Source organism: Patagioenas fasciata, chromosome 15 (genome assembly GCF_037038585.1).
Source record: "Patagioenas fasciata isolate bPatFas1 chromosome 15, bPatFas1.hap1, whole genome shotgun sequence".
NCBI classification, from domain to species: Eukaryota; Metazoa; Chordata; class Aves; order Columbiformes; family Columbidae; genus Patagioenas; species Patagioenas fasciata.
The window spans coordinates 10,032,871-10,046,065 of record NC_092534.1 but is presented as its reverse complement, the minus strand read 5'-3'; the positions used below and the strand labels follow the sequence as shown (position 1 = coordinate 10,046,065).

General features: G+C 37.3%; 1 protein-coding gene across 8 annotated transcripts in view; it reads left to right on the top strand.

The window, feature by feature from the left end:
• DNAH3 (dynein axonemal heavy chain 3) overlaps positions 1–13,195 on the top strand; it is a 68,131-nt gene that overhangs the window by 1,281 nt on the left and 53,655 nt on the right. For 2 of the 8 annotated variants that reach the window (XR_011741490.1, XM_071815148.1), the window contains exons 1-10: positions 2,195–2,415; positions 2,872–2,979; positions 4,456–4,557; positions 6,219–6,444; positions 6,999–7,068; positions 7,743–7,932; positions 8,475–8,664; positions 10,327–10,522; positions 11,480–11,605; positions 12,297–12,492. Coding sequence is in view for 6 of the 8 variants with exons in the window: in XM_071815148.1 (XP_071671249.1) it covers positions 2,947–2,979; positions 4,456–4,557; positions 6,219–6,444; positions 6,999–7,068; positions 7,743–7,932; positions 8,475–8,664; positions 10,327–10,522; positions 11,480–11,605; positions 12,297–12,492 (1,329 nt within the window). In the remaining 2 variants the exon portion in view is untranslated. Of the gene's footprint in view, positions 1–2,194; positions 2,416–2,871; positions 2,980–4,115; positions 4,154–4,455; positions 4,558–6,218; positions 6,445–6,998; positions 7,069–7,742; positions 7,933–8,474; positions 8,665–10,326; positions 10,523–11,479; positions 11,606–12,296; positions 12,493–13,195 lie in introns of those variants that run through there. The other 6 variants (XM_071815147.1, XM_071815144.1, XM_071815145.1 and 3 more) reach the window with 4 other exon arrangements.

Sequence of the window (13,195 nt, the reverse complement as noted above, 5' to 3'; positions counted from 1 at the left end):
AGCGTTGAGGCAGTCACACCACATGATGTAGTGGATGGGCAGTTGTGAAACACTTCAGTGGTATACACACCTTCCCATGTCTCTGGTTACTTGATCCCACACCTTTTCACCCCATCCTGCTGCCTCCAAGGGTGTTTGGGTGACCACATGGCAAACCTGTTTGGGGAGGTGCTCCATGTGAGGAATAATTGCTTTAAAATTTGTCTGGGTTTTTCAGCCAGATGAGTGTATGCTATGGTGTCCCAGCACTTGAAGGGCTGTGCGGAGCAAGAGCAGGCAGCAGGGGGCTGGCAGGCAGATGGGACTGTGTGTCTCAGATATGACACTGGTTGAGGTGTGTTCCATGGCGGTTTGGCCTGGCTGCTTTCCATTGTCTTCATGATGGTGTTACATGCAAGCGTGAGGCTTCAGTGAATTCCCAGCTTTTGCTGTGTTTGATTTTTCATTCTGTAAATTACAGTCAGAAATTAGTAGACTCTTAACGTTTGTCGTGACTGCTTTGATCACGATTTTGATTTGTGCCGCCCATGAGAGTTCAGTGCAAAACTGAATATTAATCATTATCATTTTTTTAAAGGCAACAAAATAAATAGCATGTTTAATTTGGAGCATTCTGGTCTTATAAAGCAAATAGTCATTATAAAGTATGGGGGTTTTAACTTATCAGACTGTCAGAGCTCTGTGTCTTCGAGGCGCTAATTTCAATGAGCTCTGCAGATACAAGGATCTATGTAGAGAGAGAAAGTAACAGATAAATGTGCATATTAATACAAATTTGGACCGTGGACTCTTAAAAGCCCAACACAAGATAACTGCAAGAAGAGGATGATGGGGGCAAGTTTATTTTGCTTTAGCTGTTAGAGTGTTCATATTTCGTATTATCAAAGCGCATAGTGTAATTGAAGTTTCTAGAAGACTAGTGTATATAAAGTTAAATTTCAATTAGTTGAGTTTTGTGTATATTATTTTAAGTGAGCATAGGGAAAAACTAACTGGTAGAATTATAGTGTGACATGATCCAGTGATAATGGTACTATAAAGTTTAATGGCTTCACCATGTTTAGAAGTATATTGGAGATTTTGAATTTCTGGCTGTTTTCAAAACATGCCGTAGCTGCTGTTTTGGAGATAGTCTTGTACATCTTAGTAAATTATTTTCATGCTATGCATAATTATTTATCCTGCTAAATATTCTCTTTCTATATAAAATAACTGGTTTTAATGTTTCCCAAGCATCACAATTTATTTAAATTCAAAGAGCATGCATATATATTCATCCGAGTTGTTTTGCACAGAACAACAGTAGTTACTATTAACTGTTGCTTAATTGAGCTTGTCTTAATGCCAGCGTCAGCTCCAATTATCAGGAAAATACTTATGTTGCAAACCAGCACGGAAATATTTGGAGAATTACCACACATACTGGCCTAGCAATTGGCAGCTCCAGCGTCAGCAGCGCTGGTCTGTACCCCACACTGCTGGTCTGTGTTTAACAAGCAGCTCGGTTTATGGTAGGAACCTTCACGTGTGGCCAGGCAGGAACAATGTGCCACTTGTAGTTGGTGTTGGGTCAAGATATAAGGAAAACAGTGCTATTAGCTCAGGGGTATCAGCCATTCTCATAGTTTACAGAAATCAAGGTTAGAAATAGCCTCCAAAGATGTTTGGAAGGAGTTTAAGTTAAGTTGGAAGTCTTGCTGTGTTGGCAGAATACGTGCAAGGCCTTTCTTGAGGGTCGGTATAAGCAGAGTCCACTAGATTTCTTGTCAGATAGTGGTAATTCCCGTTTGTGACGAAATTTGATAGAGGGCTCTTTCAGGACATAGTGATGACTGTGAGTGGGAGGCAAATGCACACAAGCAGACAGAGGAATTGGGAGTACGAGTATCCCACCTGCTGTCTTCGGATCTTAAGGAAGTTTGATTCTGAATGGTGGAAAAGTGGTGAAAATGTTTGGGTTCAAGATTTTGAATCATTAATACTATTATTTTTCCTAGTTCTTCCTAAGAAAATTTGGGTTTGTATAGCCTTTATTACTCCAGGAGCTCCCTTGCTGTGTGCAGTGTTCTCATAGAAGTGTCAGAATATCTCAGGTGTCTTGGGACTACATTTTTAGTAGCTCTCAGAGGTAAAAGGAACCGGTGCAGTTGCTCATTGGTTCCACAACTGAATCTCCCTGACCACAGCTTGGTGCAACACTGCTCTGAAAGGGGCTGTTTGCTCTGCTGGGGAAGAGAGGGAGGAGGGAATTGCTGTCTCCAAGCACCAACTGTACTGTAACTGGAGGGAATTCCTGTCTCTAAGCACCAGCTATGCTGTAACTGGGGCAACGAAGCTGAGGCCTGAAGGGCAGAGTGTCAGAGAAGCTCACCAAGCTGGGACCGGCAGAGGGACTGGTAACAAGGGGGTCTGCAGGTAGTACCTGCTTTTACCTGGCTTGCTCGTGCACTCGAAGGATGTGTAAGGCATGCTGGGCATCTCTCTCTTTCTCTTTTCTCATTCTGTTTGGCATGTACTAATTTCTCATGGCAATTACAGCTCTGTCTCTGCAAACCACAATTAGGGGCCCGGAATCACTGGGACATTAGAAGACAACAGGCACAGAGGAGGAAACTGGGTTTTGAGGAAAGTGGAAAGAACAGGGTGGAAAAAATGTTGCTTGAAAGACATCTGGAGAGAGTTAGAAAAATTCAGGTGAAAAGTGAGCTTGAAGAGGAATGGAGGAAAGCCTGTGGTTTGGAGGGCAGGAAAAGATAGTGTTGTAAACAAACAAGGGGAGAGCTGGGATTTTTCTTTGTCCTGACAGCTGGGATAGAAAACGGATTGCTTTGACACCTTGTGTAGTACCTGAAATGAGTCATTATTTTCCAGTGCATTTAATGACAAGGATGCTTATATTGAGGGGGAGGACCAAAAACTTCTAGGCAAACAACAAAACAAGGAAGAATGGAGCCAACAGGGAGCCGAGGGCTCCTGAGGGTAAGTTCTTTCTGAAGTGAGTGTGAAAGATTGATAGCTTTTTCAAAACTTCAAATGAAAATGGCCATTACTGGTGCCTAGTGATTTGACATTGCAAGAACTCTTATTTGAAGACACTCGTTAAATATGCTTTGGACCTAAATCTTTATAATATACTTCTTAATAAGAATTCCTTTGCTCAAGCATTTAACTTTCTGAAAGCTTAGGTTGCATATAAATCAAGACTTGCTTTAGAATGAACAATGGCTTTCATAATAACTCTTGTACCTTTAAGAATGAACAAATCTCCTAAGAAACTGCATGGTTTATTCATTTTTAAAGTACCCCAAGGCCAAATCGTTTAGTCATTAATCAAGATAATTTTGTGCTGTCTTTAGTGGAATATACCTGGCAGTGATAATGTCTTGATTTCTGTGTGTCTGTGTGCAGGCACACTGGGAAATACCAAGGAGCTAAATCAGATCAGTCCTTTCTCAAATTTTATTTCTAAATGGGCTCTACTATGATATGGAGTAGAGCACAATTTTGTCTGCTGGAAAATTAGGTTTGAGCAGCCTAGCTTTCTAGTCATATATCAGAAAGCAATAACCACATGCTAAAAGTGTATTTAAAATTATGTAAAAATGATTATATATTATTCAAACATAATTGTAGTGAGTTAAAACTTCCACTTTCATGGTGATTCAATTCACTGGTGTTCAGATACCAGATACTTCACCTCCTTTTTTAATAGTGTCACTATGTATTTGGGAGTTTGTTCATCATTAGTCTCCTAAATAAATTTGTTTTAGGAAGCCTGGAGCAGATTAGGGATGAGGTTTCAGCCTATACGAAGGAAAGTTGCAATTCAAAAACACCTTAAAGCACTGAAAATCTAAATAATTTTGAGAAAATATCCCTAGGGAACTTTGTATGGAGTCCTGGAAGGCCACCTCAAAGTATTGTCACCTTGAGGAGGTGGAACATGGTCCTAAGACATACTAGGTATTGTGCCATTTGTATTAGAACTCTTTGCAGAGTCCTTGTGAGCTATCTGTTGTTCCAGTAGTGTCCTGGCAGTGTAGATTCTCCTGGAACTGGGTCATTATAGACATGAAAAGCTCTAGTGTTTGTTTTCTCCCCAGTAGTGCAGTTCACACAACTTGGACTGTTTCACTGTCAATTTGGCAGTCTGGTAGGTTTAATATTTTTAACATCCGGTGTTTTTACTGTTACAAACTCCACACAACGTGGAGTTTTTAGTATAACTAAAAATATTTAAAACCATTTTAATTGTTTTTGGTGATATAATTTTTTTTTTAACCTGACATTTGTTGTTGATTAGAAGCTTTATCAAATGACTACAAAGAACAGGGCAATCTGAAAACTTCTTTTGCTGAGGAACCCACTCCACAGAATGTCCATTTCCCAAAGGAATCTTTTTCAAACCAGTGTATTTTGTAAATGTCTCTGAAGTTGTTTTTAATTTCTCTCTAGTCACAAAATGATTCTGTGTATAACATGAGTAATGCAAAACGGTTATCGGAGTTACCACCCCTACCTGCTTCTGCTTCAGCTGCACCTTCAGAATTGTACCAGGTATGTGCTTTCTCCCCTTGTGTTTGAATATGCATTAAATTACATATGCTAGCATGATTTTAGGCATCATCTATTACCAGGCCCTGAGCAGATGAAGTGAAGGTAGGGAAAACCATTTGAATTACTAAGTTAAAGTAGTAAGCAGATAGTTAGGTACTTCATTAGAGCTACTCTTATTTAGAAATTTGTTGTTAAAATATCTGTTATGATTTGGGTATTAAGCCTTGGCAGTTTAAATCTGTACTTTAAATTCCTAGTTAACAATTTGCTGTTAAATTTTTGATTAAATATTTTGAGTTTAAGTTTCTGGGGAAGAAAACAGACAATAAAAATGTTTTTATTAAGAAAAAATTGTGATTTCCCCATCCCGCCCCAATACTTTATATTTAATCCTTGTATCAGTTTGTCCTCCAAAACTGTAATTCAGGGACCTACCCATCTGTCTAGTGTGTGCAGTGGAAGAAGTTGAACTGAAATGATTCTATGAACTTTCAGAAGCTAACTGAAAGAGTATGATTGCAGCAGTAGTGTGAATGCCTTTTTTGCTGGTAAGATTATCCCAGTCAGTCAGTAGAAAAATGCAAGGCAGATATAATAATCTTGCCTTATCCTGTATTTCAAACTGTATTATTGTTCTCACTAAAGCTCGTGATAGATTGGGAAAAAAAAAAGCATAGATGCATCTATAATATAAATGAAAAGACGCTGGTTTACACTTCAGTGTGCTGTCCTCTCAGAGGTCAGAAAAAGCTGAGAAGATGAGCTTAACTGCAGCTCCTGAGGGAATGACAAGTAAGATGAGGGAACCAAAGATGGAATGTCATAAATATACGTAGAAACTTTTTTTTTAAGAATGATGGTGATGCTACATTGTAAAGAGGAAGAAACGGGCAATAGGGATGTGGTTGTGTTACTCCAATGAAGTAAAAAATCATTAAACAAGATGTAAAAAAGCTGAATATGAATTTAGACTAAGAGCTTTAGGAATCATGGTATGAAGTACATTAATAATTCTCTCTTATGTACTTTTTCTCTCTGAGGGGATCTTGATAAGAAACATACTTCCCGATCCCACGTCCCTTATGCCTGTGAGCTGTCGCATTAAAGTGTAGACATCAGGACTGATGACACACCAATCAATAGATACCAATTCACCTGAGAAAACATGTAATGAACAAAGAAATCTATTGCAAATCCTGTATTGATGTAGGAGGGAGAGAAAGATGAGAGCTGAATTTGTTAACTTGTATTATTGTTCAACTATTACAAAGATTGAGTGTGAAAAGTAGACAGTTCATTACCAAAGGCTTGGGGAAAAAGGATTTTCTAAATTTAAGCAAATGTAAGGAGAAGAAGAAAAAAACAAGATAGAGATGTGGGGGAGCAGAGAGTATTGGATAATGTACTATTGCCTCCTCTTGTAAAAAAGACTTGATTATGCAAAAATGGCACAAGTACTCCTATTGAAGCATTGCGTAGAATTATACATGTGTGAAACATCAGGATCTAAAATAGCTTGGTGGTCAAATGACTCTAAGTCAAACTTAAATATTTGCTTTTTATCCTAATTGATATTTAACCCTGTTCTAGCTCTAATGAGACTCTTTGAGTTACTGTGCTGTATAAAACTACTGCCTTTTTTTTTTTTTCTTCAATTTCAGCTTGTCCTTAAGAGTGGGTGTTATCCTCCTTTGATGCAAGGAGCATCATGGACTTTGGCAGCTCCGTTCAAAGAACAGAGTCACTACCGAAGCCCAAGTGACTCCATAGCTAATAACTATACTCTTACTGCACAGGATTTAAAATTGAAAAATGTGCACAAATTAAAGTCCTCTTCAATGACAGGAACATCACTGGGTTCAGCAGAGCGGAGAAAAGCATCAGCACGTATCCATATTTGAATGTGTTCCTAAGTTTAGCCTTGCTTATTCTGTATATTTTGAGCTCCAGTTGCTTACCTGATAAAACAATACCTCTGGAAAAATCACTTGTCTCTAATAAATTCTTACAAGCTTATCACCTCAGGGTCAGTATAGGCAGTTTCCAAAAGCATGCATAACTTTAATGAAGGTAAGGCCAGTTTCCGAGTAATTAGTTAGATTCATCCCTATACGTCCTATATAAGTGCTTTTATATTTGAAATAGAAGGTCCCAGTGGAGAACATACGTTTGTGCAGGGAGGTGAGGAAGCATTAAAGTCTTAAGCATGAGCTGAATGCTTTCCTGAAGCTAGTTTATAGTCCCAGAATCAGCAAGCTTATTTAACACGATTTAAATGTCTTACTAAATGCTAAGTCAAAACTAAAGGCTTCTTTGTGACATTGTAATTTTCTGTGTTTCATTATCTGGTTAGATTGACTTGGCTCTATTTTTCACAAGTCTGAAATAATATCTTATTTGAAAACATTCATGTATGTGGTTTTCTTAACTGATGCTTAAAGCTTCGAAAGAATTTGATCCTTCGAGGAAAAAGCTCAAACTTTCTCAAAGAAGTCAATGGAATTCTGATAGGTAATGCATGATAATGTTATATAGATACAGATTATTACAATCAGCCTAGATATCTGTTTTGTGCTTTAATGTTTCTTTCAACTTGAATGCTTTGTTAAGCATCCAAGCATGAAATGGTGAGTCTCTACAAAGAAAATATTTGTGCATCAAGACTGAAATTCCATGGTGTGCTAAGCGAGCACCTTCAACTGCTTCTTGGTGGCAGGACAAATTTCAGTCTTAGGCATGCTAAACAAAAGGTCTTCCTGTCACAATTATTGATTTGAGAACCCAGAGTTTAGTTACTACAGATGCACATTGTAGAAATAGAGTGTCTCAGTTTCGCTAGGATTTTGGTAAGATAATAACCTGAAAATAGGTGGAGATCTTGGGCAACCTCAATAAAGTGCTGTTAGGTCTGTCTCTGATGGAATTGCTTATAAGATGCTGCCTGTCTGAGTGATCTGGTGCAGTTGTAAGGTTTACATTATTGTATTATTTCTGTTAAAGTAGTATGCAATGTTATGCAATTTTACTGAGGTTTTTTTAATGAGTAAATGAAATACTTCATAGGTCATACTTTTCCTCAGTGCAGTGTCAGTGGTTTATATGTGTGCTTGTCATTTATCCATATCGATTTAAGAATCCATTGCTGCTTCTTTATTTACTAAACTTGTATTTTATTTTTTTTTCAGTACTACACCAACTTTGTTAAACAGTTTGGGTCCCATTTCGCTGGGTGGACTTGCTCATATGCCAGAATTACGTGGCAGACTTTACACAGACAACCACCCATTGACCCCAGAAGAACAATTTGTTGTCATGCACTTACGTGAGAAGGAGATTAGTAAGCGAGAAAAGTCACCTTCAAGAAATGATATAGAGGTATTTATATAATTTCTATTTAAGATAAAAGTAGGAGCAGTAATAATCTGCAATATTTCTGTAAACTGTTTACTTAAAAGTAGTTGAGAAAAGAAGGCAGTACATGAGGTTTAGAAGATGTAAACATTAAATACAGCAAACTGCTGTTAAATAGTGTCAACTCATTTCCTATTTGTTTCTCTTTCTAGCTACTCAGTCTGATTTTTCTTCTAATGGTTTTGCAAGTAGAAGTATCTTCCCAAATTCTTAACCTCTCCCATTGTTGGCTAGCACTTCAGTTATCAGCAATTTAATATATTGCACTCAGTTCTGTTTGGTCATATACTTACATCAAAACAGATGAAAGTATTGTAAAAAATGTCAGGCATTGACAGTGCTTTAAAAAGAACCCAGAGATACATAGCCAAAATCCTTTATATTCAAACACCTTTTAATTGTGGAAAAGCTTCAAGTGATAGAAAAGCTAAAAATATTTTGTAGCAATTCATTATCTGTCAGAAAATCCATACAACAAGCGTAATATTTTTAACATTATTTTCTAGCGATACTGTTACTACATACATAATGGAGTGCGGGAAGACATGCTGGCCCCTCAGGATAAGGAAGTGATGAATGTAATTTTAAGTCATATTCCAGCTCACCTTCTTGCTAACCCAGACCTGGAGAACTTACTTGCAAGTTTAAAAGAAGAGATTAAGGCGGACTATTCTATCAGCCTCATGAAAGCCATTGGTAAGACTCAAAATCTTGTAGCGTTCAGGGTATGTAGACATTGATTGCACTTTGAAATCAAGTCTGCATTCTATTCTTAGCATGCATGGAGAATTCCTTTGTGATCAGTAGAACTGTGATAGATATCTGAGAGAGTATAATTCATGATCATGCTACGTAACAGTGCAGTTTCAACAAACATCTATGTACTAAACCCTACATCCCATCACTCAAATATAGTCATTTCCAAGTTCAGTAGCTCTGGGTGCATAGAATTGTTTTGTCCGTACTTCTACATCATCCCATTCCTAATTCAAATCTAAATTGCATTCAAAATGCATAATTCTGCAGCTTCTCGTCAGATGTATAAAGAGGGGGCTGATCAAATGGTGGTGGACAAGGAGTAATCATCTTAATTTGTAGCAAAAGAAATAAGAAATTAGAACAGCATTGTGACTATAAAGATCATGAGCACTGCAGTAAATCATTCATTGATGAATGTGCTTTGATGCATTGGTGAATGTGCTTTGAAGTGCATGATAGAGAAGGATGTGTCAACAGCAGTTGAAGTATATTTGATCCTGTTGTGGGAAGAGGGTAAACTAGGCTGTTTTAACAGATGCTGCCCAGATTAGCTTCTTGTTATTCTGCAGAAAGTCAGTGATACCCATTAACAGCCAAAGTCATCTGTGTCATAACTAAGTGAAGTTGGATGTTACACTGGGATCATGTCTCAAGTTCAAAGAATTTCATTTAAGACATTACAGGATTAAGGAAAATTAGATGACACATCGATGTGCATGATTACACTGCTCATGTTCAACAAATAGAAGATCATTGTATATAGATAAATACAAAAAAGGTCATAATCCTTGAAATTCAGTAATGGCCATCTGAAAGTGAATGTGAAAGAGACAGTTCTGTAGAACGTAAGATTTTTTTAAATTGATTTCCATTAGTCTTACAGATTTTTTGGGTTTCCCACATATAAAATAATAATTTTCAGTTTTCTTAAATATGTTGACCAGTAAGTAGCTGTGGCCTCGGTCATGCCAGCATAAAAAGGAGAGATTGAACAGTTTTTGCTCTGCCTTCTATAGTCTCCGAGATCTTTCTAAGTACCATTTAATTTACCTTTTATGAATATCACGATTTTAGTGTTTGCAATCCCTTTTTGTGGAAATGCCAATGTCTGCTTCCCAGTTTTTGTTCAAGTCGTATGTAATGGGCCATTGGTCAGACCTGGTAGCACATGAGTTTTGGCATTTAGTGGATCGTTGATTAGCCCTTTGAATGCCATATCCTTCCTGGATGCAACAGATGATTCATCAGATTTCTGCATTTTCACAAATGTTTAAGAAGCCTAGTTTATGGATGTGGAATTGAATCACAATAATAAGTTTCAACTGGGAAGACAGAATGAAAAACCATTTCTCCTGCCTCCCATTTGTAGAACCAGGACCAATTCTTGTTGTCTTTTTCTGAAATACTTTTATAGCCAAATTGGTCATTTGATTTTTGTGCTGTATTTCATCCTAAAAGCATACAAGTAACTATATGACATTGTGTAAATTTTAGATGTACAAAATTCAATGACTTCCTGAGCTATGGAGTTAGTGTGGTTTTATATGTGGGCTTTGACCATACATGCAGTCTCATAATGATATATATGATTTGTTCTAGTTGATTACATCCTGATGGATCCAGCTGAGAGAGAGAGGCTGTTTATTGGAAGTACCCCACGCCCTTTTCCCCAGAGGGTTGTCCGTGCACCAGTGCCATGGCACAACTCTTACAAAGAAGTGAAAAGCTGGATTGAAAGCAATCTTTTCGTAGTGAATCCATTGATGCTTACTTTGCAACAGCTCTGGCATTCTGAGTAAGCTGTCATGTTCATAGGATCTTAATTAAATTGAGGATGTTTTTAGTTTATAGCTTGGTTAGAGAGTGCATCTGCTGACTTCTCTAAATATGCTGCAGAGATTCTGGGGGAGCCAGTAGAGAGAAAGTGGCAGAATCTGCTCTGTTGTCTAACAGAGAGCCTTTAAGAATTTCAATATAAAATGCTTGTTTCCTGCAGACTCTGAATGAAAGTATGGATTTGTTTTATATGTGAAGAATGGTGAATTTCAGGCCATGAAAAGATCGTTCCTTTTGTTAAAAGATGTTATCCCTAAATTAAGATTCAATGCTCAAATAAATAGTGATTTAGAATTCTTATCTTGATTCCTGTGCTTAACAAAATTAACTCTTAAAATTGACTATCTTTCAACTGTCTGTAGTTGAAAGTTGTTCCGAGGACTTTTGAAAATTGAGATGTTTTCTTACAAAGTTAAATATGGTAGGTAGTCATCCTGAGAACTGGTTTTGCACTTGCAGGAACTTGAGCTCTTGTGTGTTATAGACTGTGATATATGCCATGCTGATGAGGTTTTTTTTTCTTCACAGGGTAGCCAGGATAGGTACCTATTACCATTAATATGAAATAGAAGCAGTAGGTGTCATTCTGTGTGTTCTTTGACACCTGGATACACTAATGAATCTAGGAAAGGAACAAGAAATTATTCTGTCCATTTTAGCAGAAAATTAACACAATTTTAAATATAATAAGTACAAAATAAAAATTCGTCAAGCCTTTTATGTCTGCCATTAGCAAAGAAAACCCCAACACAGTAGAAGTGCACTTGTTGGACAGCTTAGCAATGAAGCTATATGCATCAATGAAATGATAGTGTTAGTGTTTATAAATACATGAGACCTTCCTGACTGTATTTATTTATTTATTATTTTTAAACCAAATTCCATAAAATATCTACTATTTGTTTTACTTCCGTAGGTATGGTCATCTAAGGTTTGTTCGCACTGAAGAAATACTTTGTGGGAACCTGCCACTGTTGCCTGCTGAATTTGAGGAGCTCATTCGAACACACTGTGTGGAAGCTCACGCTATTCTTCAGAACGAGTCAGTGCCAGCTGTAGTAACAGCAGATAAATTGAGCACCTGAGGGTCTGAGTTCCATGAAGCTTCCTTTTTATAACATATCTCAGACTGAGATGACACTAGTCCCGAGCACAAGGCTGCCAAGCCAAAGGGGAAAGTAGCAGAGAGGGATAAACATCTAGGTGCTGAAAGAACTATTGAAACTGCAGGAACGTTCGCACAAGAGCAAATGGGAATAAACTGACTGTGAATAAGTGTAGCCTGGAAATTAGAAGGTTTCTAACCAGGAGAGGATTGGAGTCTAAATCTATAAAAATGGTGACAGAAAAATCAAACTTTGTTAGTTGTGGAAACTGATCAATTTAAGAAAGAGACTATATGAGGTAATAGCCTGCATTCTGCCACCTGAGATCTCTTCCAGACTCAAGCTTCCCATTTAATGCTAATAATTCAATATTGGCATTAGTACTTTGTATATTCATTTAAACTAATAGTAGGGACCCATTATAGAAAGAATCCTTAGCTTAAAAAATCAGATTTCCTCTAAGTCCTGGTAGGTACAGTTTTGTTTGACATCTAGTTAACTGTTCTCTGCTGGTCCTTTGAATTTTGCTCATTCTTTGGGTGACTTCTGAGCTTAGATTTTGTTGCAAGGAGCAAAGTAAGACTAATAAGCTTTTTAAAACTTTGTCTCCATATTATTTCATTGTAGGTGGGTCCCAGCTTGTGCATCCATTTTCCTTCATCAAAAACAGAAGTGGATTCACTTTGCTCCTGAAACTGACCGTGATTCCTCTCAGCAAGTTGAAAGCTATTTTCATTCGGTGGCAGCTCTAATGTCCTTACAGTTGCGTGAGATGGTTGTTAACTCCTTAGAAGATCTTCTTGCATTTTTTATGATCCACAAGGTATATGCTGTGAAGTATATCTAAAATTTTCAGTGTAACACAGAGATAATAATTGATATAGCTATAAAATGTAATGCTGCTAGAAGGCTAAAATGTCCCAGATAGCTCTTGCCTACATAAAAAATAGCTGGGTCAAGAGCTGATCACTTGAATAACCATTTTGCAGGCCTAGGGTTACAATGAGCAGTTTATAAGAGTTTTCAACTCTGTCTAGAGTGAATGTGTTTTTTTAAAAATGTATTTTGAGCTCTATTATTCTTGGCCTTAAGCAGAGAAAACACTTAAGCGTGTTTTTCTGAAAGCAAGTGAATAATCCCCTTTGAAAACAAAAGTGTGCATAGCCGTGCATGTAATCCTTTGCAGAGGTAATTTATGTATGTGACCTCCCTGTCTAGACCAAATGAGTGCCCTGTATTATTTCAAGTAATGCACATAATTATAATTAAACATTGCAACATGACAGTTTTTTACTGCTGTTTTGGTTATGATAAAGTTGCCTCTTAGTGGAAACGGATTCTTCAAATATCAGATCACCCAGGATCTACCAAGATGAGATAAAAAGAAACATATTTAAAAAGAAGATCACAATACAATATGCTTTCAAACTTATCCTAATGTATCCTAAGCCTTCCATCTGGGTGATGATGGTGTTGCTGATGGTTGGGTTTTCTTTAGATTTGTTTTGACTTGTTGGTTGGTTTAG